The 21,749-nt window shown below is 37.6% G+C and overlaps 1 protein-coding gene across 3 annotated transcripts in view; it reads right to left on the minus strand.

Annotated features, from left to right (window-relative positions):
- Positions 1–21,749, minus strand: part of kcnip1b (Kv channel interacting protein 1 b) — a gene marked incomplete at its 5' end in the record, with an annotated part of 38,082 nt that overhangs the window by 2,759 nt on the left and 13,574 nt on the right. Inside the window, 2 exons of one of the 3 annotated variants that reach the window (XM_079411085.1) lie at positions 527–651; positions 16,132–16,189. In XM_079411085.1, coding sequence (XP_079267211.1) covers positions 527–651; positions 16,132–16,189 — 183 coding nt within the window. Of the gene's footprint in view, positions 1–526; positions 652–10,385; positions 10,561–16,131; positions 16,190–21,749 lie in introns of those variants that run through there. The other 2 variants (XM_079411084.1, XM_079411083.1) reach the window with 2 other exon arrangements.

Below are 21,749 nucleotides of genomic sequence, written 5' to 3' on the forward strand. Positions count from 1 at the left end.
AATTATTCCACAAATCATTATGTAACACACATTCATGAGAATGATTAAAAAACAAATGATAGGCTTCAATGCTTAAACACATAATACACAGTGGTTTTGGTAAAGCTTTTTTAACCCAACAAATATGAGCTGCTGTGTGGGTTGCTGAGACTGTTTATGTGTGTCTAATAGAGCGTGTGAATGCTCTTATTGTGAAATATGACTGGCTGACTGTGGCTTGAGGCTAGCACACAGTGATTAGTGACACGCTGGATAATGCAAAGAGGAACAATAAGAGTTTACAGAGTTTTAAAGACAGATGAGACATGGCAAACAGAACCACGGGGACAGTATATGCAGATGAGATGTGATGATTCATAAGAGAAGATATTGAGGCATAAGGATATATTACATAAACACTATAAGCTTCTTATCAGATTCCAAAATGTGTCAAAAGACATTTGTGTAAAGTAAATGTGCAGATGTGAGATGTGATGTGATGTGAGAGTGATGAGAAAGAGGAGATGAGAAATACCAGGCAACATACATTTTTGAAGCCTCTGTAAAGGACTTGTAGCTCTTGCTTGGTGAAGTTTGTCTGCGCCTCGAGCTGCTCGAGACCCTCCGGCCGATGGCAGACCATTGTCATCTCTAATTCATCATCTATATTATCTAGTGAGAGAAAGTAAGCCACATGTCAGTTTCAGGCTGATAAATGAGCACTGCTTGCTCAGAGTTTGCTCCTTCACAGCACAGTAAATATCAACTTTCTCTCAGATGTTCCTCCTTAAATTTCTTAAGAGAAATAAAAGTGAGACAAATAAGACGGTTGCTGAGGCTAAGAATTGGATGAGAAATGATTGGAAATCTTTCACATGGAAATCTCAGGCTTCATCTTTGCAAATCTGAGCAGTGTGTGAAAATATTGAAATGTCTTTTGAATATAAGACCCTTTTAGAGTACTTCACTCAAAAATTAAAATTCTGTCATTAATTACTCAGGCTCATGTCGTTCCAAACCTGTAAGACCTTTGTTCATCTTTAGAACACAAATTAAGATATTTTTTAAGAAATCTCTTTCTGTCTCTGCATAGTCAGCAGCGAAACTGAAAAGTTCCCAGGCCCAGAAATGTAGTAAGGACATCATTAAAACAGTCCATGTGACATCAGTGGTCCTAGATGTGTGTCTACAATACATGTGCACAAACAGTATTCTTGTAGCTTCGAAGAACCACTCACTGGGCCTTAAGTGTGTCACTTGCCTTGCTGTCTATGCAAGGTCAGAAAGCTCATGGATTTCATTAAAAATATCTTAATGTATGTTCTGAAGATGAACGAAGGTCTTACAAGTTTGGAACGACATGAGCGTGAGTAATTAATGACAGAATTTTCCTTTTTAGGTGAACTAACCGTTTAACCCTTCTATTTTTACCTTTTCTATTGATATGTTCCCTTGGGTCAAATTATGTGACATTGCTTTCCACTGCTACGCAGCTAATACACAATTGTATGTCCTGGTAAAGCCTGGTGGCACAGATACATCAGTACTAATAATATTAATAATCTCTCTCCTAGTCTGGTTGCCTTATCTAATGTTTGAAAAGAGACTCGTAACCTAGGTGCCATTTTTTTTTACTTGCAACGCCTTCAATGAACCATATATGGTGACAACACCTCCCTTTATCACGTGAATGTATACATTCTCACCAAAGTCATGGCAAAGATAACGGTACCGACTGAGCGTGCTCTTTGAAAGCACATTCTCTGCCCAACTGTCCTTTATAGCTTTTCACACTATTTGTGCAAATGTTTAGCTTGAAATATGAAATCATTAACTGAGTATTTGCAATTAAAGGACACAGGACACATGCGGTGGGACTTTTTTTGTAGTATCACCGCTCTACCACTAGATTCTCTACGTAAGCATGCTCAGAGTTGTGCTTATAGTTACACACATTCCTACGTATAAGTACAAATTTGTAGATCCCACACTTTGCATGAAACTATTCTTACGCACTCATTACGCAGACATCTGTGCATATGCACTGTTGATAAATCAGGGTGCAGGTGAAAGTGTTGCAGTCTTGCTTTACACAACTGACGCAACTAACAGAGATGAAGTATTTTCTTTCTTTACCTGATTTAGAAAAGGGCATTCATGCTTTTATCTCCTCTAGATTTTACTATACTGTAAAGCACTTCATTCTGGGATCAGCAGGCGAAACATCCAAAGACTTGATTCAAAACACTGCTGCCAGGCTTTTAACACCCACTAAGACAAGTGACTACTGATCCTTGCTGCCCTTCACTGGTTACCTGAATTGATTTTAAGATTTTACTGCTTGTTTTTAAAGCCTTGAAGAGACAAGCTCCTGCCTATATTTGTGATTTGTTAACTTCCTATGAGCCTGATCGCTGCTTGAGATCCTCTGATAGGGCTCTAATGGTTTCGAAATATCGACTTGTCACTTTTGCTGTCCGTTTCCCTCAGCTGTGGAAATCCCTGCCTGGGGATCTAAGGCAGGCAAACACACTATCCTCCTTTAAATCTCTTCTTAAGTCTCACTTTTATCATATGGCTTTTTCTTTTTTTGTATTTTAATTATGTATTATAATATGTTTGCAATTGTAAATTTGTTTTAAAAGGTGCTGTATAAATATAAATAAATTAATCCTGAAAATCCTTTACCTGGTGTTTCCAGACAAAATAAATATATTGTTACATTATAACTTGTTTTCTTTTAATTTACACAGTTTTTGAATCTATTTATGGAAATTATTGGATGCAGGCTTCATTGATCTGAATTTCTGCACCTAGCAATTTTTTGAGTGAAAAAAAGAGAAAAAAATATTTGCGAGTAATTTTAGCAATGTTTATTTAAAAGTACATGCGTAATTCCAAAAACACGTTTTTTTTTTTTTCTCCCATTTTTTTGTACACCAGACATTTTTGATGGGAACACCAGAAATGTAAAAAGGTGGGGGAAATTGTTTTCTAAATGTTGGAAAGAATCCTCATACTCGTTGGCTGCCACCTCTGTAAGTACGCCATTAGCTGTTGTTTGAAAATTAAACAATGAAACACTTAGTATTGTACTTTACCACTGGAGACAATGGGAGAATCAGTAGTTGTAAGGCTAAAGAAGCAGAAAAGATCTGAAGCCGAAGAAATAAAAAGACAAAAACACAGGCGTAAATACTGAGCTGTGGTAAACGTAAATTGGAAAGTTGCAACGCTATCTCACGGCCAATTGGTTCATATTTTACAAGGTGGCTAATTTATACGACCTCATTCATGCAATTTTGTATAATTTCTGTGAGGTTAGGCGGGTTAGGGACGGTCATTCGTATGAATTCCTATGCATTTGCCACCTTGTAAAATACATAAGAATACATCAGTAGATGGCAGTACAGCGTCTTAAGGTGTGGTAAAAAATTTGCGGGTGAAAAAGGTCCATTGTCTGTTGTCAGTAGGGTTTTAATGTATGAAGTATAGCTCACACAAAAGTTTTCTGTTGGTCAGTGTGGCAAATTCGTGTGACCAGCCTGAACCTGAAGCAAAATCTGCATGGGTAAATAATTTACTCTAAGAAAAAAATCCTGATTGTGTGGATTCCTATTGAAATGACTGGATTTCACCCGTCAAATTCATCCGTTGAACAACCGTAAACGTCACCACACCATCACTCTGTTGTGGTATCGCCACAAAGTACACGAAGAACAGCAATACTAACGCTAGCTAGCTAACTAATGAATGTCCCTTTAACCCTAAAGTAGTAATCTTTAGTTTGGATTTTAGTTTGATTAACATTTTCTTCTTAGTGCAGAGAGATTACAGAAGCATCATGGGATTGTCGGTGGTGATTAGAAACACTGTTTCCCTTTGCAAAAACAGAAACTGTGCTTGGGGCAAACCCACAAACCTCCACTTCAAAGACTTTCACTTTGGTAGGAAAGAAACTTGGATGACTCATGTGTTTCGACACACACACAGGCTCACACACACTTGCGCACTCGCCCCCTGCAGGCCATGCTTCTGCTGCTGTGTCAGCTCCGGCAAAATGATTGGTTGTGGGTAGAGAGGCAGATGGGGTGATGGGGAAATCAGTAGCACGAATGAAAATGGCCACGGGTGGCTTGAGGGAAGACCTTCATCTTTCACAGAACACTGGAGAGCCATTGCATCTCCTTATAAATGCTCCAGCCCTTTATAAATCCTCTCTCTGGTTTTCAAACACACACACTTTCACCTTCCATATATCCTCAAATACACATAGATGTGCATATATAAAGTGATGGAAGGTTATTTGAGATGTGAAAATACTTTCTCAGTTTGTTACATTGATTGTTAAGAGTGCAGAGGGAACTATAGGAAAACCATTAGTGAGCTGATTTCCCTGAAGAGTTTTAGACATTGTGCTGTTTATGATTATCCAATGTGTCACTCTAACCTTCTCTATTTGAGAGGGTTCCAAACTGTTTTGAATTAAACCGTCAATGACAATCTATTACATCAGTTTTCCCCTTGTACTCGACATATGGCCACATCAGCTTTATGATTTATTGCACAGCCAGTAACACAACTCTGTCACTAATGATTTTTATTCATTCATTTCCTACATATAATGCTCAGCATGCCGCTATTTCTCAAACGCATAAACTCACCAACGAACTCACACAAGAAGTCTCATTAGCCATTTCAGACTAGTTTGGACAATTTATGGAAAACACATGAACCGATTTCATCATGTTTATGTAGCAGGGTGGTTGAATCCATCTATGGGAATGTCATACACCTGCGCTTAGTTTAATTCCCCTCCCCTTTTTCGTTGGATATAAGGGATATGTTATGGCCACTTGGCACGCGTCTTGGTACTGCCCTTGTGACGTCATCCGTAGTTGCTGCAGGTATGTGACTCGTTCGGGGGTGAACCGGTGCTTCTCGGGCTGTACAGGCGGTTGATGAGAATTTCTTTCGCTGTTAGGTTTAGACGGTAAGCTGGTTTCCCCGCGCCTGCTGCGTGCTGGCTCCCGACTCCTCACAGGTATGAGTATCCGTTTTTTATATAACCAGGAGAAATTGACCACGGTTGGTTATTTACTGTTTGTTTCGTTTTGGTGGCATTGATAGTATGTCACTTATGTTCCTGACTGAGCTGCTGTATTGCAATATGGTGCGCGACTATGAAGTGGTTTGTGTGCAGTGAGCATCCCGCGGTATGTAGGATCGTAATTTTGTGTGTTAGTAACTTGTTTTCTCTTTTTAACACATTATCTTTGTGCTCGGCAGGTTCCCCTGCATAACTGAGGGTCTCTTGGGCTATTTGTGGGAATTGAGCGTCAACATTGAACTGTGACTGTGTGTAATTGCGACTATGTCGTTGTTTTGCCTCGACTTTTATTATGACCGCAACCATTAACTGCTATGGTTTTGTCGCACGTTGCTATCGAGGATTGTGCCTTCGTCTGACTGTACGGGCTGGCAGACTAACGTTACCTTCTTTGGCCGCCGCCTGTTTGAATGCCGTTGGTCCGTAAGCATCTTGTATGTTTAATTTTGGGTAACGTTTTGTTTGATTATTTGGTTTTCTTTTGTTCATTTTCTGTTTAATGTTTTGTCACTGCAAACCTGAGTGAAGTTGGTTTATTTCAATGTTAACTTGTCTTCATGTGGTATTGAGAGTCCTAATTTTGTTAAGTAGTTTAGATCCTTAAATTATTTAATATTATTTCTGCTTCGATTTAGATTTATGTGTTTTGTGTTCTTTTTTCCCTTTCTTTTGTTGCAGGAGCTGTGGGGGTTTCTGGAGGGTGAAGGCAACGCTGCCATTCGTGTGGTGTTCACACCTAGTGCTGTGTGTCTTCTGGCATCTAACCTTCACGTGTGCGTTTTGGTAGTTGTAGTGGTTTATTCAGGGGGGGGTTTTCCAATGTGGCAGCTGGCCCGTCCCTCCAGATACCTCTGCTCTTGGATAATTTGTTTCCTTTAAATTTGAGTTTGTTATTTACTGTTTCCTTTAATTTTGAGTTTGTTTACTTATTATGTGTATGAATAGATGCAAATTGATGGTGTTCCCCATTACTAAAATGTTAATGTAGGAGGTTTTAACTTTGAATCTTTTTTTAGTTATATATTTGACATTGATTAAAATAACCTTTTTTTTCTATTTATACGTATACGACTCATGTTTCCTCACCCACTCACTCACAACGAATCTGTGTGCCCTTAGGGCTATCATTTCCCTGGTTTTCCAGGGTGGCGTAGTCGATCATATATTGCCATTTCTGGCGTCTCTAGTTGAGAATGAGGTATCCACCCCTCAATTTCCTCTACCCTTTGGTACCACAACGCTACATTTAGTGGATTTTCCCAGCTAAAGACCTGCTTAGAACAGTATGAATGGCTGTCTTACGATGGTTGGTAATTGGTGGCTGAGAAACCAATATGCTTCTCATTAGCGAAATTTCATCAGCAGTGAACACTCTGGCTTTGTGACACTATCAAAACAAGAATTTAGTTTGAGCATCCCGACCAGCCTGACAACAGCAGCACTGGCTCAACCAATGGTGTGAATTTGGGGGTGGGGCGATCTATTTGACTGACCAGTAGCAGGAAATGTTTATGAAACCTGTTTGGAAAACATTCCTTATTTAGTGCCAAAGAAATGAGACCCTTAACTTCTCTGACTGAAAAGGATCATCTCTTCATATCTGCTGGACAAAATCTGATATTGTCTCTTTTTCAAAGCACCCAACACAAACTTCAGCTTGCTTCACAGAAATAAATTGCATTTAAAAACCTATTAAAATACAAAGGAGTTATTTTAATTTGTATACAGTTTTCATTGTACTTTTTTTTTTAAATCAAATAAATGCAGCCTTGATGAACATAAGGGAAAAACATGAACAAAATCTTACCAGCCCCAGACCTTTGTACAGTATGCTATGTTGGCGTTTGTGCTTATATGATGCTGGTTATTTGTGAGTTAAATTTGTATTATTATTTTAGCTGCTTAATAGCCACTGATGACTATTTATTACTTTCATTGAGAAAGAGCAGCAAGAGCGTTCTGATAAACATCTTCTTTTGTGTTCCACAGTTAAAGGAAAGTCATACAAGTTTGGAATGGCATGAAGGTGAGTAAATGATAACTGATTTTTTATTTTAGTGGGACTAGCCTTTCAGCCTCTCTGCACCAACAATTTTCAGATCCTTCAGCATCCTCTTCATTTCTTTGCCAGTCTTACTTCGTTCTTAATCTCTGAAAGATCTCTGACATTTTCAAACAAATTCTGTCTCTTTGGAAGACTGCAGACCATTTTAACCAGCTTGGCAAGATAAGTTTGTAATGGAGAGTATAAACTTGAAGCTGAACTGAGTTATAACAACAGGGCAAACTGCATCCATTAGCTATTTTTCTTGAACAACTCCCAGATATTGTCAGATCTGACTGATAACTGTGATGAGAATGTGAGAATGGATACATCTCACAAGACTGACTAGATGAGAAACGTCTGCTTGTGCAAGAACTCAACAGGGCAGCCCCTCATTTCATCACTCTTAATGATTACCGCTCTTCTTTTAATACAAGCAAACTGATGCGAGGGTGAGAATGAAAAGGGAAGGTGCGAGAAAACTAAAGGGAACACACCTAGTGTTATTATCAGAGGGAGAAGAGAGAGAGAAATAGACCAATCACTGATCCCCATATTCACTGCTTCTCTACTTCATATCTCTTCTCTACTTCATATCTCTACTCCACCCCATTTCTCTACTTCATATCAACCAATAACATGTTGAAAGCATATATATTTTTTTTTAACTTCATTTTATTTTCCATATCTCTATATTAATTACTTCATTTATTGTCTGCATAGTGAATTTCTAACCAATAAGACCAAAAACATTAATTTATTAATTCATTCTACCTGTACCCTTGTATCTTTTCTTGTTTTTATGTGCAAAATAATCATGCACAACAAATGGGGAAGACATACTGTAACACAAAAGATAGAAGGGCCTGTGTTTTTAGTATGGAAAAATGAAGAGATCAGTAGAGAATGGGGAAGAAATAAGACGTCAGAACATGAAAAAAATAAATACTGGTAGAGTGGAAGAACACAGCATGGGACTGAAACTCTCTCTCCTTCCATCTATTTATCGCTTGCTCGTCCTCTTTAAAGCTTAAAGCAGCGACAAAGCCCTTGAAAACAGCGGCAGTAGGAACACACTAAAATAAACTTTAAAGACACATTCTCCATTCAAGCAGCTATTAGTGCCATTAGAGTGCTTCCTCTAGCACAGTGATGGCAGAAAGTTAAAAACAACAACAGCACAAGCCTTATTGTCAATCTTTTCTTTATTGATTTTAAAACTGAGATTATCTCTGAGATTGATTATGCGTCTTTTGAACTCATTAGGGAAATCACTGTAGATTAAATTTATTAGCTACAAGCAAATCGCAGTGCACATTTTGACTAAGTAATTGCAACTGGAGAGTGTTGCATTTTATTTCATTTTCTAGTTATGTGTCAATTATAAGTATTTTGAATGAGCCAATTATAAACAAGTCAAGTTAAAGCAAGTTTATTGCCATTAATTCTCAATACAAGCCAAGTGTATGGAAATAATAAACTGCAGTTCATGGCGCTACATGCTGTATAAGAAGACCATGTCATTAGAAGCCTGCCCTTGACGTCAAGCTCAACAATACATATCCTTCTAACAGGTAATTAACCAAAGCAAGCAACCCACATTCAACTGCGGGGAGCACAAGATCACAGTTATTTGACAGATCTACAGGGACGATGTCAGAGAAAAGCGACAAAGAGCAAGCAAATAGTTAAACCGCAAGATGAATATTCATGAGCAGCTGCTGTAAGGCAGTACAAATCACTTGTTACTGCAGCTCTAAACTCCCCTCTCATTAGGACTGGGGTTGGGACTGGAGTTACACCCCTCACTGAGAATAGAGCTGAGAATGCAAGCAATGGCCTCCAGACCAGTCTTGGATCACTGATCTTTGAATGGAGAAATGGTTTGTTTGGAGCTTAATGTCCCAAAGCAGTTGTCATACGGTAAACTGTTTGGCTGGAACAAAGGGAACAGAAGACCCTCTGCCAGATGGAAGCAGTTTATTATGCCATTTAATTTTGCACTAGACCATTTTAAGAGATTGTAGAGGAATAATTCACCCCCAAAATTGCAATTCTGTTCATTCAAATAAGTTACTCCTCTTTATGTTGTTCTAAACCCCCAGTGATTCAAATCACAAGGGGCTGTGCAGAATTTAAATTCATAAGTATGAATTTGAACCGAATTGATTACAGGAAGTATAATTTACTCAATAATTATTCAAAGAAAATCAACACAGGTAATGCATTTCAGAGAAATCTCTTTAAATAAAAATTATATTTATTGTTCTAGTGTTCTCTCTGTCTGTAAGGCCTTTAAGGCTTTAAAACACTTGGCTTTTCTAGTTCAAATTATATTATTTTTGTACTTCGATATATTATTTATGTATTTGGTTGCTTTCATATTTGAATTTGTTAAATGTATTCAGATTAATCGTATGGACACTACTTGTTTGTGGAGCAGCTTTTTATTTTTGGAACAGCATTGTATAGAAAAGAGCAGATTGGACATTTTACAAAATATATTTTATGTTTCACAAAAGAAAATCACAATGACATAAAGGTGAAATGTATCATTTAAAAATGAGGTATTTTAGATCTAATAATCATTATACTAATCATTTGCCATGCAGTTGACCTCTAATTTAGTGACTGATTGAATGAATAAATGACTGATTGTAATTATGATTAAACTTGTGATCCATGTAAATAGACCAAGGACAGTAGCAGTTCTGTACAGAATTCATGTGTATAATGCTTCCCTTGCTATCATGTCGATCATAACATCCCATCATCTGCTGTACAAAGCATTAGAAAGCTGTCTCCATGACAACTACACTATATGGCGCATGTGAACAGGAAGAACATTGATATGTGAGCAGAGTGTTAAAACACCCGCTCGCGTAGAAAGATGCCACACACACACACACTGTCCATGATGTTTATCTGTGAGGGACGAGGTTAAACCATCGTTTGTAAACAGCAGACTGTGATGTGTTGCCTGTCGACTGAATATCTTCTCAACCCCGCATCTTTTCTGTCCTCTCTCAGCTCTTTAGTTTAACATTGTCTGTACATAAATCTCATCTTTTTTTAAGTGTCATCTGTCTTTGAACACAAACATGACGCTTTCTTTTCCTTAAGCGCTCTTTAAACTAAGTTAGCCTTTGTGTCATTGATTTAGTGCGGTTATTGCTACTTCAAAACTCTTTTAGTCTTTATCCATTACAGAATGCATCTTTGAGTCAGATAATCTGTCATTGGTTAACATACCTCTAGATGGTTGTCTTTGTCTTGTCTGCAAAGTCAATGTGCCCACTACTGCTCCCATGTTGTCACCGCAAAGACACGTACGTTCAAACTAATAAACGTTGAGTCCGCCAGTCTGTGTTTCTTTGTTGAAGCCCCTGCTCTTGCCTCTCCACTCTCCTCTCACTTGTCAGTGAATGAAGACAAGCTGGAATTTTCTTGCTAAAAGCATATGGTTCCTTCCTTGATGCCCCTCCCACAAATTTCATTCCCTCTCTCCCTTCATTTCTCTTTCTTTGCTCTCGCTCTTGCTGTTTCTGTTTGGTCCCGTTTGTTATACTGTGTCAGGAACTGTTGCTTTGCAGGCGGATCAGCCTGATGGGAAGCAGTAGGAAGAGTGTGAGGATGAAATGCTCCTCTCTGTGGCGCACACACACTCACACATACACACAGCAAGCAGATCTGTTCCTTATGGAATTGCAAATATTCACACAAGCTGAATGTGGCAAGATGGATGATGACTTCCGTTCACACTCTACTGCTCTTATATGCACAAGCATTTGTTGGTCTATCATGGTGGGATGCTCCATTGACTTCTGTTGTTCTTGTATGGTGCACATGAGGTTTTCTATCCTCTAACCTTATATCTAAACTTCACAGAAACCATTTTAAAGGGATTATTCAGTCAAGAATGACAATTTTGTCATTTACTCACACTCATGTTGTTTCAAATCTGATAAAAAAGTGTTTTTGTTTATGTATGGAAAAAGACCCTAACTCTTACTATATAGAAGAGGGGGGAGGGGGGAGGGGGGGGGGGGGGGGGGACAAAAAAGGGAAAAAAAATATTGAATGCATTTTGGGTGAGCTATCCCAAAAATGGTTACTGTCCCTTTATTCTTATCGTTGGTTCCATTTACATTAAAATGGCAACTGTGGTGGCCAGGAATTGACTATAAAATATAGTTACAATGTTTCATTACAGGATGGCATATTGATGCAGGTATATTTTATAACTTTAATGTTAATGTTTTACTTTAGAACAATTATAATTAATTAAATAACAGAAAATGTAACACAAAACAATATTACAGATTACAAAAATAATAAAGTTCAGAAAAAAAATACAGAAAACATATTTATATAAAATGTAATCGTATGTGATGCTTCATGTGGGGACTTCTGAGAATGTTTTTACTGTTTTTTGCCATGTATTATACAGTAATTTATACTTTTTACTTGCAAAACCCACACATTTCACAGTTTTGTACAGTAGCATTTTTAGCCTTTCTCTGTCTAGCACTACTTGTGATAAGGAGATGTTTTATTATAACAATACCACTAAAATATCTCCTTATCACAAGTAGTGCTGGAATTTGTCCTCACATTCCTGTATTTAGTTCTTTTCATGCACCTTGTGAGTGGTAAAGTTGCTCCAGACTCAAAAAATTATAAAGATTTTACAGTGTACCACTTGCTAGTCACCCAGCGTTGGTGATTTTACTGCATTTGTGGAGACATTTAGTCATTTAGTCCCATATTGTAGGCAAAACATAACCCACATACATCAAATGAGCTGTGGTACAACTACGAGTATTTGGTTTCATCATCCACTGTTCATTTCCAGTTATGAGCCTTTGTGCGTGTGTGTGCGTTTGCAATTTAGTGACTCCGATAAGAATGTTTCACGGATCAAGGACTCTAATTTTCAGTGTGTACGGTGCACAAATGTGCAATCTCTGTAAAATGACCCAAATATTCTTGTTTGTTTCAGTATTCTCTCTCATTAGTGGGGAACCAACCCCACAAACTTTTCAGATTAAAGAGATGGAAACAGAGATAAAGGAAAACAGAAAGAGGAAGCAGAAAGACAAACTACAGAGGAAAAGAAATTGCCGTTGGGGGATGTCTGCATTTCAAAACTGCAGGTCTGTAACCTTATTAATAATGGAAAAAAGATGAAACTTCAGACAGGCGAGCTTTGGGCTGAGAGTGTGGAGAGAAGTTGAAGGTAATGAGTAATTACGTAATATTAAGCTGCATCGCTCCGTATTGCGCAAATCCAGCAGGACTGATCTGAATATCAGGCCAAGATATCCAGAGATATCCTCATTCTAGCACAGAGGCATCTGCACTCCTTCACTACAATCAGGTCTACACAAAACACAACACCCTGAGGTTGTACCACCTGCCACACTCAGGATAAAGACGCTGGTATCAGCATTCAAATTGCATCAGAACACTTATTTTTTATTTTTTGTATTTTTTTTTATTTTAAGAGGGCAGTTATGGCCTAATGGATAGAGAGATGGACTTGTAACCTGAAGGTTGTGGATTCGAGTCTCAGGTCCGGCATGGATTGTAGGTGGGGGTGTGAATAACCAACACTCTCTCCACCCTCAATACCATGACTGAAGGAACCCCCAACTGCTCCCCTGGTGCCGCAGCATTGGCTGCCCACTGCTCCGGGTGTATGTTCACTACTGTGTGTGTGCACTTGGATGGGTTAAATGCAGAGCACAAATTCCAAGTATGGGTCACCATACTTGGCCACACACCACTTCCTTTTCACTTTCCCCCTTTCCCATTTTGTTGATGTAAGATGTTTGTAAGGGTATTCTCGCTTTGGCACTCATCCTTGGAAGAAAAACAATGATATCCAGCAAACGACTGGCATGTGTGAAATCCAGGCAGGCAGGTGTAAGCCTCTTTTCTCACTCTTAAGTGTCTATGTTAGACATTCTCTTTCTCATTTCTCATTGAATCTGCTGATGCACTTGGGAGCTGGTTACAGATGATCGGTTTACCCTTGGAAACATATTCAATAGTGTGAATAACAGCCTGAAACCTTGTATCTCTGAGAACCTGTAATCATAGTAACATTGTTAATAGGGTTTTGCAACAGCAGTACAGTGAGAAATGGCATAACAGAATTTTACCAGCATTGCGGTAAAAAGAAAAACAGCAATATGCTTGGATTATGCATGTTTGAAGTAATTAATAATTAATCTCTCCTATTCTTGCATGCATAGAAAGCCATTGTTTTTGCACAGTGTTCCCTAACAAAAATAAATCATAGTTTGCGGTGTTGAATTTGTATGTTTTTAAGCTACTGATCTTTAGATTACATAAAAAAAATATATATCAAAACCTTTCTACACAAAGTTCAAGTGTGAGATGGAAATATGAACATACACTATATTGCCAAAAGTATTGGGTCACCCCCTTCTAATGAACATGTTTGACTACTTTAGTCATTTCTATGAGTACAAATCTTCGAGTAGTCAAACATGTTCATTAGAGGGGGGTGACCCAATACTTTTGGCAATATAGTGTATATTAATATTAACATTATTATACTGTAATTTGTTACAATAATACCAAATAGCATTTTTCAGTGTAGCTTAAAAATGAATAAAATACAACCAATATAAGTCATGTGTATATAAACTCATTTAAAGCATGTGAAATGAAATATTACTTGGGTTTGTTTCTTATATTGTTATATATAACGTTTGAATTTATATATTCAAGTATTGATCACAAAAGCGCACTATTTATTTATTTATTCCTCCTTAAGGTGTTGATTCTGGTGTTCCCAGGATGCACCAGGGCATGAATAATTAATAATAAGGGCCTCAGGTTTTCACTTATTTACTAACTTGTTTTGTGACATATGGAAAGAAAGCAAGATTACCTGCTAATTATTACAATTATCATACCTTGTGTGTAAAGTATTGGGCTCTTTGTGGGGTTTTTTTCAACTAAAATGTGACCCTGGACCACAAAACCAGTTATAAGGGTCATTTTTTAAAATTGAGATTCATGCAAAATCTTAAAGCTGAATAAATAAGCTTTCCATTGATGTATAGTTTGTTAGGATAGGATGATATTTGGCTGAGATACAACTATTTAAAAATCTGGAATCTGAGGGTGCAAAAAAATCTAAATATAGAGAAAATCGCCTTTAAAGTTGTCCAAATGAAGTACTTAGCAATGCAAATCAAAAATTGAGTTTTGATATAACTATGGTAAGAAATTTTACAAAATTGTTCCACAGAACATGATCTTTATTTAATATCCTAATGATTTTTGTCATAAAAGAAAAAATGTTGGATATTGCTATAAATATACCGTGCTACTTATGTCTGGTTTTGTGGTCCAGGGTCACAAATAGTTTTTGACCATAGATTAGACATAAGTCTTTACATCACTAGGCTGATTGATAGGTGTTTTAAAGGGATCTTATGATGCAGTTTTTGTCTTTGGAGTGTTACAAGCTGTTCGTGCATATATAAGATCCATAAAGTTGCAAAGTCTCAAACCCAAAGAGATATTCTTTATGAAAGTTAAGACTTGTCCATGGCTTCCAAAAATGCCTCATTTAAACACGCCCCCACAAATCTACGTCATTGTGTTGGAAGATTTGCAGAACACCTCCCAAATGTTTATGCAAAGAAAGAAGGTGTAACTTTTATTCTTGCTGTAGTATTGTTTCCGCCGCCATGTCGTGAAGATGCTGTGTGTTTCCAAATATGGTAAGGGGCGTAACATTTACGTCACACTAAGTAAGTTAAACCTGCGAGTTCAATGCATACAAAAACACAAACATCGTATTTAAACACGGTATAGCTGCAATGCTTTAGATTCCTACAAACTACAACAATTTAAAGTCGAAACCTAAATCTCCTAGTTATCAGCCTCAGAATTTTTATCTCCAACACATGAACCTGAAGCAATGCCCTTCAGAAATCCAGCATAAGTTCTAGTCCGTCAGGGCTGAGTGCCAAAGCCGACATACAGTTTGCATCTCTACTTATAAACTAACAGGCAGCTCCCTGTAACTCCTGGGGATTTTAGTGAAGACTTCAAACAAGCTTTCTGTCTTCCTGCCCAGAACTCGCAATCCTCTTGGCTCCATAATCATTCTTCAGGTCTCCGGTGTGTATGAAATGTGGCTCTCCCTATTGCTCTTATGAGTGAATAAAAACACATGCTCCCACATGTGAGTGCAGTGGTGTTGATGTGTTGGTTTGTTGCAGTATTGTTTTTGACATATTCTGTTGTGCATTAAAGCTGTGGAGAATCAGAAATGGTAAATTTGCATGCAGTGTAGGTTAATTAAGCTTCAAGGCATAAATAATCACTAACAAACCGCCTTCTCTTTTTCCTCTTTTTATGCATTCTTATCGCATACGTGCAGCCTGATCGCTCCGCTTTTCAAAACCTTCAAATCGCTTCCTCCATGCTTTCAGCTCTGAGCGTTACAGGAGGTAATAATTTTGGAATAAATGGCTATGCAATTCTTTCGTAGCCCATAATGCCTTGAATGGAGCCCATGCCAACACATTCACTTCATCCTTCGCACATGCACACGCTTCACATCCCCTTTATCTAAACTAAATCATTAAAATTGCTGTTTTCTTGCCCTTTGAGATATAAATTCTGGCATTTGTGGAAGTGAAAAAAATAAATTCTCTCTATGAACTATTTTTCCTTTATAACACAACCCCAAGAGGAGTTTTTCTAATTTAGCTAACTTCAAGTGGCTTTCTGTTGCAATTTTGTTGTCCAAAAATTATCTAGGTTAGAAACACACATGCAGACATTCGAGTTGCACATTAAGTAGAACAAGTAGATAAATGTATAAAAAAGTTATATATTCTAATTCTCTCGATCTTCTCATCTGCTCGTCTATCACTCCTCAATTCTCACAAAAGCTTATTAATGGAAGTATTTCTAGTTGATTAATGTGTAAATTGGATCCTACCTGTCCTGAAGGCGACCTGTTTGGTGTGCATAGAGAAGGTCCCCAACACTACACCCATCTTCAACAGAGTTCTTCACTTTAGCACTAGAAAAAAAAAAACTAGTCCCTGTTTTTGTCTGTATCTTCTGATCTTTCAACCTTCTTTTACTCTCAGGGTTGTTGGTTACTTAGCTCTCGCTCTCTCTGACTTTCCTCCGTGTTCTTTCTGTCTATCATGTGGTCTCTGAAGGCTGCTCATCATTTCCTGTGCTTTTATTGGGGGCTGAGAGAGAGACATGGAAAGAGAGAGAGGTGGTGAGTGGTTCATCTAGTGAAGAGTGAGGGAGTACTAAAACTAGTTAATAGGTCTATCCAGCAGTGTAAGAACAGGCTCGTGGTGGGTGCTTAGAAAAATAAACGATATCAGAGTTTTTCCAGCAGGTATAAAAAGATGATACTTTTCAGTCGGAGATTGAACCCTAATTATCAATTATTATTTATCATTGCATTGATTGATGTCTGTCTACACATGTTGACTTTAATGTGTTAAATAATGTTATAAGGCTTCATTTTTTAATAGTGAATTTGAAGATATAAATTTGACTGAACCATTGGTTTTCTCGCTCAGATACATGGCTTTATGGGCTCTATCAGTGGTCAGAGTATCGCAGTGTGAGGATTAAGATAATCATTTTAACCAAAGCGCTCTCGCTCGCTTTCTAGAACATGCTGGACTCTATCTATCTGGGCCACTTAAACATTGACGTCTTTTAGCTCAGCGCACATATTGACACACAGAGGGAAAAGACTAGAGATTCAATTACACGCTGCAATTAAAATACAAGCATTTGGGCTATTAAAAATAGAGCTTTAAGAGCATCAAATCCTTGAGCTGGAAAAACCACTGGATAAACCCAAAGCAGGGCTGAAGCATGTGTTCAAGAAGGGGGACGAAACACAGAAAAAAAGGCTTAGAGGAGGATAGAAAAAACGGATGATGTGAGGACGACAAGAAATTGTGAGGACGAGGCTTTGCACCCTTGATCTTTGCACAAATATCTCTTCTCTTCCCTCTCTGAGTGTGGAGGAAAATGTCTGAGAGCCAGATAGAAGTGAATGAAAGTGATGCAGAGGAAAAGACAAAGGAAATAACAGGAAAGAGAGATTTAGCTGCTTCTTTTGAGTAAACCCTTGTTCTGTCAAGAGCTGATAGAAACACGTCTCTGCAATGTTTGTACATCATCCCGTGTTCTTTCATCTGCCCTTCCCTTTCTTCTTCTTCTCCTCCTTAATCTTCTACCCAAGCATCCCTATTTCCATCTGCCCTGCTGCTGTTAGAGGAAACTGCTGATGCAGTGAAAGATCCAGGAGCAGGTGAGGTTAGGACAGACGATTGATCTGTATATCCTCAGTTCAATATAAGATAATGTTTTGCTGGGAAAGAGAAATCATAAAGAAGATCTTTATCTCAACTGTTTCTCCAAGATATCAGTGAGATTAAATGCAAACATATTGAGACTTTGTACGAAACTGTGTTAACAACCCATTTTATGTCCATAATGACAGCAGCTGAGAAGTAAAGTTATTTCAGAGTTAATACGTTTATATTAAATATTATGATTTTTTTTAAATCTATGGCACCTTTAAATCGTTCACAATGAGAATAGACACGCATGATACAATTTTATGCCACTTTCTTTAACAGAGATAGTTCGCTCAAAAATGAAAATTCTGTCATTAATTCACCCTCATGTTGTTCCAAATCCGTAAGAACGAATGAACTGCATAGACGGCAGTGCAACTGAAACGTTCTCAGGGATACTTTGTGTGCAAAGAAAACAAAAATAAAATGTATTTTCCGTAGCTTTAGAAAATTACGGTTGATCTACTGATGTCACATGGACTATTTCTTAACGATGTCCTTACTACGTTTCTGGGCCAGGGAACGTTTTAGTTGCGTTGCTGTCTATGCAGGGTTAGAAAGGTCTTGGATTTCATCAAAAAGTTCTTAATTTGTGTTCTGAAGATGAACGAAGGTCTTACGGGTTTGGAACGACATGAGGGTGAGTAATTAATGACAAAATATTCAGTTTTGGACGACCTATCCCTTTAAAGGGTTATAAGATAAATAGCAAGGCCTGTTCACACCAACACAAATGTTTGGAGTGAAAATTTGGTCGTTTTTGCATACAATTTGTCACCTGCTTGTCGCTGAGAATAACGTTTTAAAAGTACATGTTTTGTGGGCCGAATTTCCATGTAATCAAGCCTCAAGTTAAAGTTACTCATTGTCTTTTAGATCACGAGACATTCATGCAGATGTATCCAAACGTTTGACTGGTATGGTGTATGTATAAAGAGTAATGAAGTGATGAAATCACTTTTTGATAAAGATGGAAATAGTAAAAAATGCAACAACACAATTTTTTGTAGTAAATATTAAATGCCCACAATATGAAATCTTTCTTCTGAGAAAATGACCCTAAAATTTCACGTATGTGTGCAAGAAGAAATCAAAAATCAGAAATCTCAACATTAAATTTCTTAAAAAAAAAATCTGAATTTTCAGAAATCCAATGCGATTCGCATTACTTTTATAACACTAAACTTTTTTTTTTTTTTTTTTTTTTATATGTAAACTGTATCACTTGTTTCTATTTGTGTTAACATCAAAAATGAAAATCTATTTGATAAAACATCTGAGCCAAAATCTATACTTCAGTGAAACATTACTGAGTAGCCTACTCGATGCAGTCGAATTTTAGCTCTAGGTTTCTACACACGTGGTCAGAATTGTTGGTACCCTTGGTAAATATGAAGAATGGGGGAAAATCTCATTATGAAATGTTTTTCTCAAATACACGTTGGACACAATTATTGGTACCCCTAGAAATTCTTATGAGTAAAATATCTGTGAAGTATATTCCCATTCATATTCACAATTTTGGGCACTGCAGGGTGATTATGAACATGAAATTATCCAGCCATGGCGTCCTGTTTCTTAGGAATATAAATAGGAGAGAAAACAAAGGCCAAATTCCCTTAATCATCCATCACAATGAGAAAAACCAAATAATACATTTCGGATGTGCAGTAAAAGATAATTGAGCTTCACAAATTAGAAAGTGACTTTAAGCAAAAAGCTAGAGCAGTGAAAATTCCCATTTCCACCATCAGGGCAATACTTAAGAATTTCCAATCAACAGAAAATTTGACAAATCTGCCTGGAAGAGGACATGCGTCTATATTGTTCTAATGCACGGCGAGGAGAAGACTTTGAGTGGCTAAAGACTCCAAGGATCACAGCTGGAGAATTGCAGAAAATAGTCTCAGGGTCAGAAAACATAAAATGTAAAATAAAAATCAAACCGCACCTACATCACCACGTGTTGTTTGGGAGGGTTTCAAGAAAAAAAAATCAAGAAAAGAAAATGCTGTCATCCAAACACAATCCTCAGCATATTCAGTTATCAGACATGACCGGAACTTCAAACGGGACTGGCTTCTATGGTCAGATGTAACTAAAAAATGAGCTTTTTAGTAGCAAACACTCAAGATGGGTTTGGTGAACACAGAGATAAAAAGTACCCCATGTGTACAGTGAAATATACTGCTGCATTTTTTATGTTGTGGGACTATATTTCTGCTGGAGAAAACATCTTTGTTTAGATGCATGGCATCTTTGATTCTATCAAATACCAACAGATAAAAAATCAAAAAGAGACTGACTCTGTTAGAAATCTTATTTCATGTTTGGATCTTCCAACCGGATAATAATCCAAAAACAAACCTTAAAAACAACACACAAATGGGTCACTGGGCACAAAACCAAGCTTCTGCTGGCCATTCCAGTCCTCTGACCTGAACCCTGTAGAAAATGAGTGAGGTGAACTGAAGAGAAGAAGCACCGTCATGGAGCTGTGAATCTAAAGGGTCTGGAGTGATTCTGGATGAAGGAGTGGTCTCTGATCTCTTCTCAGGTTTTCTCTAACCTCATCAGAAAACTCAGAGCTGCTATTTTGGCAAATGGAGGTTTCAAAAAGTATTTAATAAAAGGGTACCGTTAATTGTGTCCAATATGTATTAGAGAAAAAACATTTATTTCATAATTATATTTTCCCCCATTTTAAATTCTTATTCTCCAATGAATTTTGTGAATTTTTAAAATAAAAGATCAAAAGGATGAACAATGCAGATTTATTTTCCCAGCCTTCTATGTTCATATTTATCATGGGTACCAACAATTCTGACCACGTGTGTGTGTCCTACAATCCACACTGTAACACTAACGAGAAAGAAAAGAGTTAAAACACTGTACCAGCTTGATATTGTTAAGCTGAGGTTATTTAGCTCATTATATGATGTTTTTAAACCTAATGTATCAGTCGCTCGACAGCGGCAGCTGCAGCTCACAGTATGTGAGTTACTGCCTGGGGTAGATCATCAGCCCGTGCCCCTTCATATACCCACAGTTCACAGTTAGCTACTGCTCCAGGCCTGCTGTCGACTGTATGCAAACGCAGTCCCTCGTGACCGTGTAAGCACTGCAGTATGATCTTCTAGTCAGTGTGATAAGATACTGTTAATGCCAACTGGTAGAGTTGTGCAGTGTTTTCCAGGTTTCTTATTTGTTGTCAGTTTCTTTATGAATAGTGGTTACACATGTTTTTGCCTTGTAGGCAATTTGTTGAGCCTGTTGGCTGCAGATATATTTTCCTTTTGTCATATCTAATTTTGCTTCAGAATGCTTACAGAGGCATTAAATCAGTTTAATACAGTCCGTGCGATTTTGCTCAAGTGCATTTATTTAGGATATTATACTGCCTTCCTGTGGTTACTTATGGGATATCAACCCCCCCCCCCCCCCCCCCCTGAGCTGTCAGACATTAATTGTTAAAAGCTACAGTATGTAACAGCTCTTGATGCTAAAACTACAAGTTAGTGGGTTCTGCACTATTCTTCGCTTGTGAATCTGATGGTTTAATGTATAAACACTATTTTGTTACCCGTATCAATGAACGGAAAATGATTATATGCAACTAAACATGAAAAGCAAGCTTTTGATTGGTGTTTCGTTAGTGCACTCTCCAGATCAGCTCTTACAGTTTTACTACTCTTACAGTTACTGCTTACACATTTTCAAAACTGTCTCTTTCCCCCCCCCCCCAAAACTTTGCACACCATAAAACACCATAATATTAATTCCTGTTATTTTTGTGTGTTACATAAATAATTGTGCATTGTGTTTTGCACAAAGTGTTTTATGAAACTGAGTCAAAGGCTGAGAATTAGTGTATTTGGTGTGTGGTTCTGGTGTTTGTCTCTCAGGTTTCAGAAATTGTGTGACAAGAAAAGATTTTGTGTTTTAGCAGTTGAAAAAACTATAAACTATAGTTTATATAAAACTATAAACTAAAAAATGAAGAACTATAATTCAGCCAATAAAAAAATTGGCTGAATTAAAAAACTAATTCAGCCAATGTGCAACCGTGGTGATTTGAGGTAAGACACAAACGCTGGAAGAAATTTATGATGTTCTCAGGCATTTTTATATATTTCAGAAAATTTGAAGATTATTGAAGTATTTTCTTGTCAGTCATTTGATGCGATATTTAGAGGTGGAGGTTTTGGAGAAGGGC

The sequence above is a fragment of the Barbus barbus genome (assembly GCF_936440315.1).
Source record: "Barbus barbus genome assembly, chromosome: 47".
In the NCBI taxonomy this organism is placed as follows: domain Eukaryota; kingdom Metazoa; phylum Chordata; class Actinopteri; order Cypriniformes; family Cyprinidae; genus Barbus; species Barbus barbus.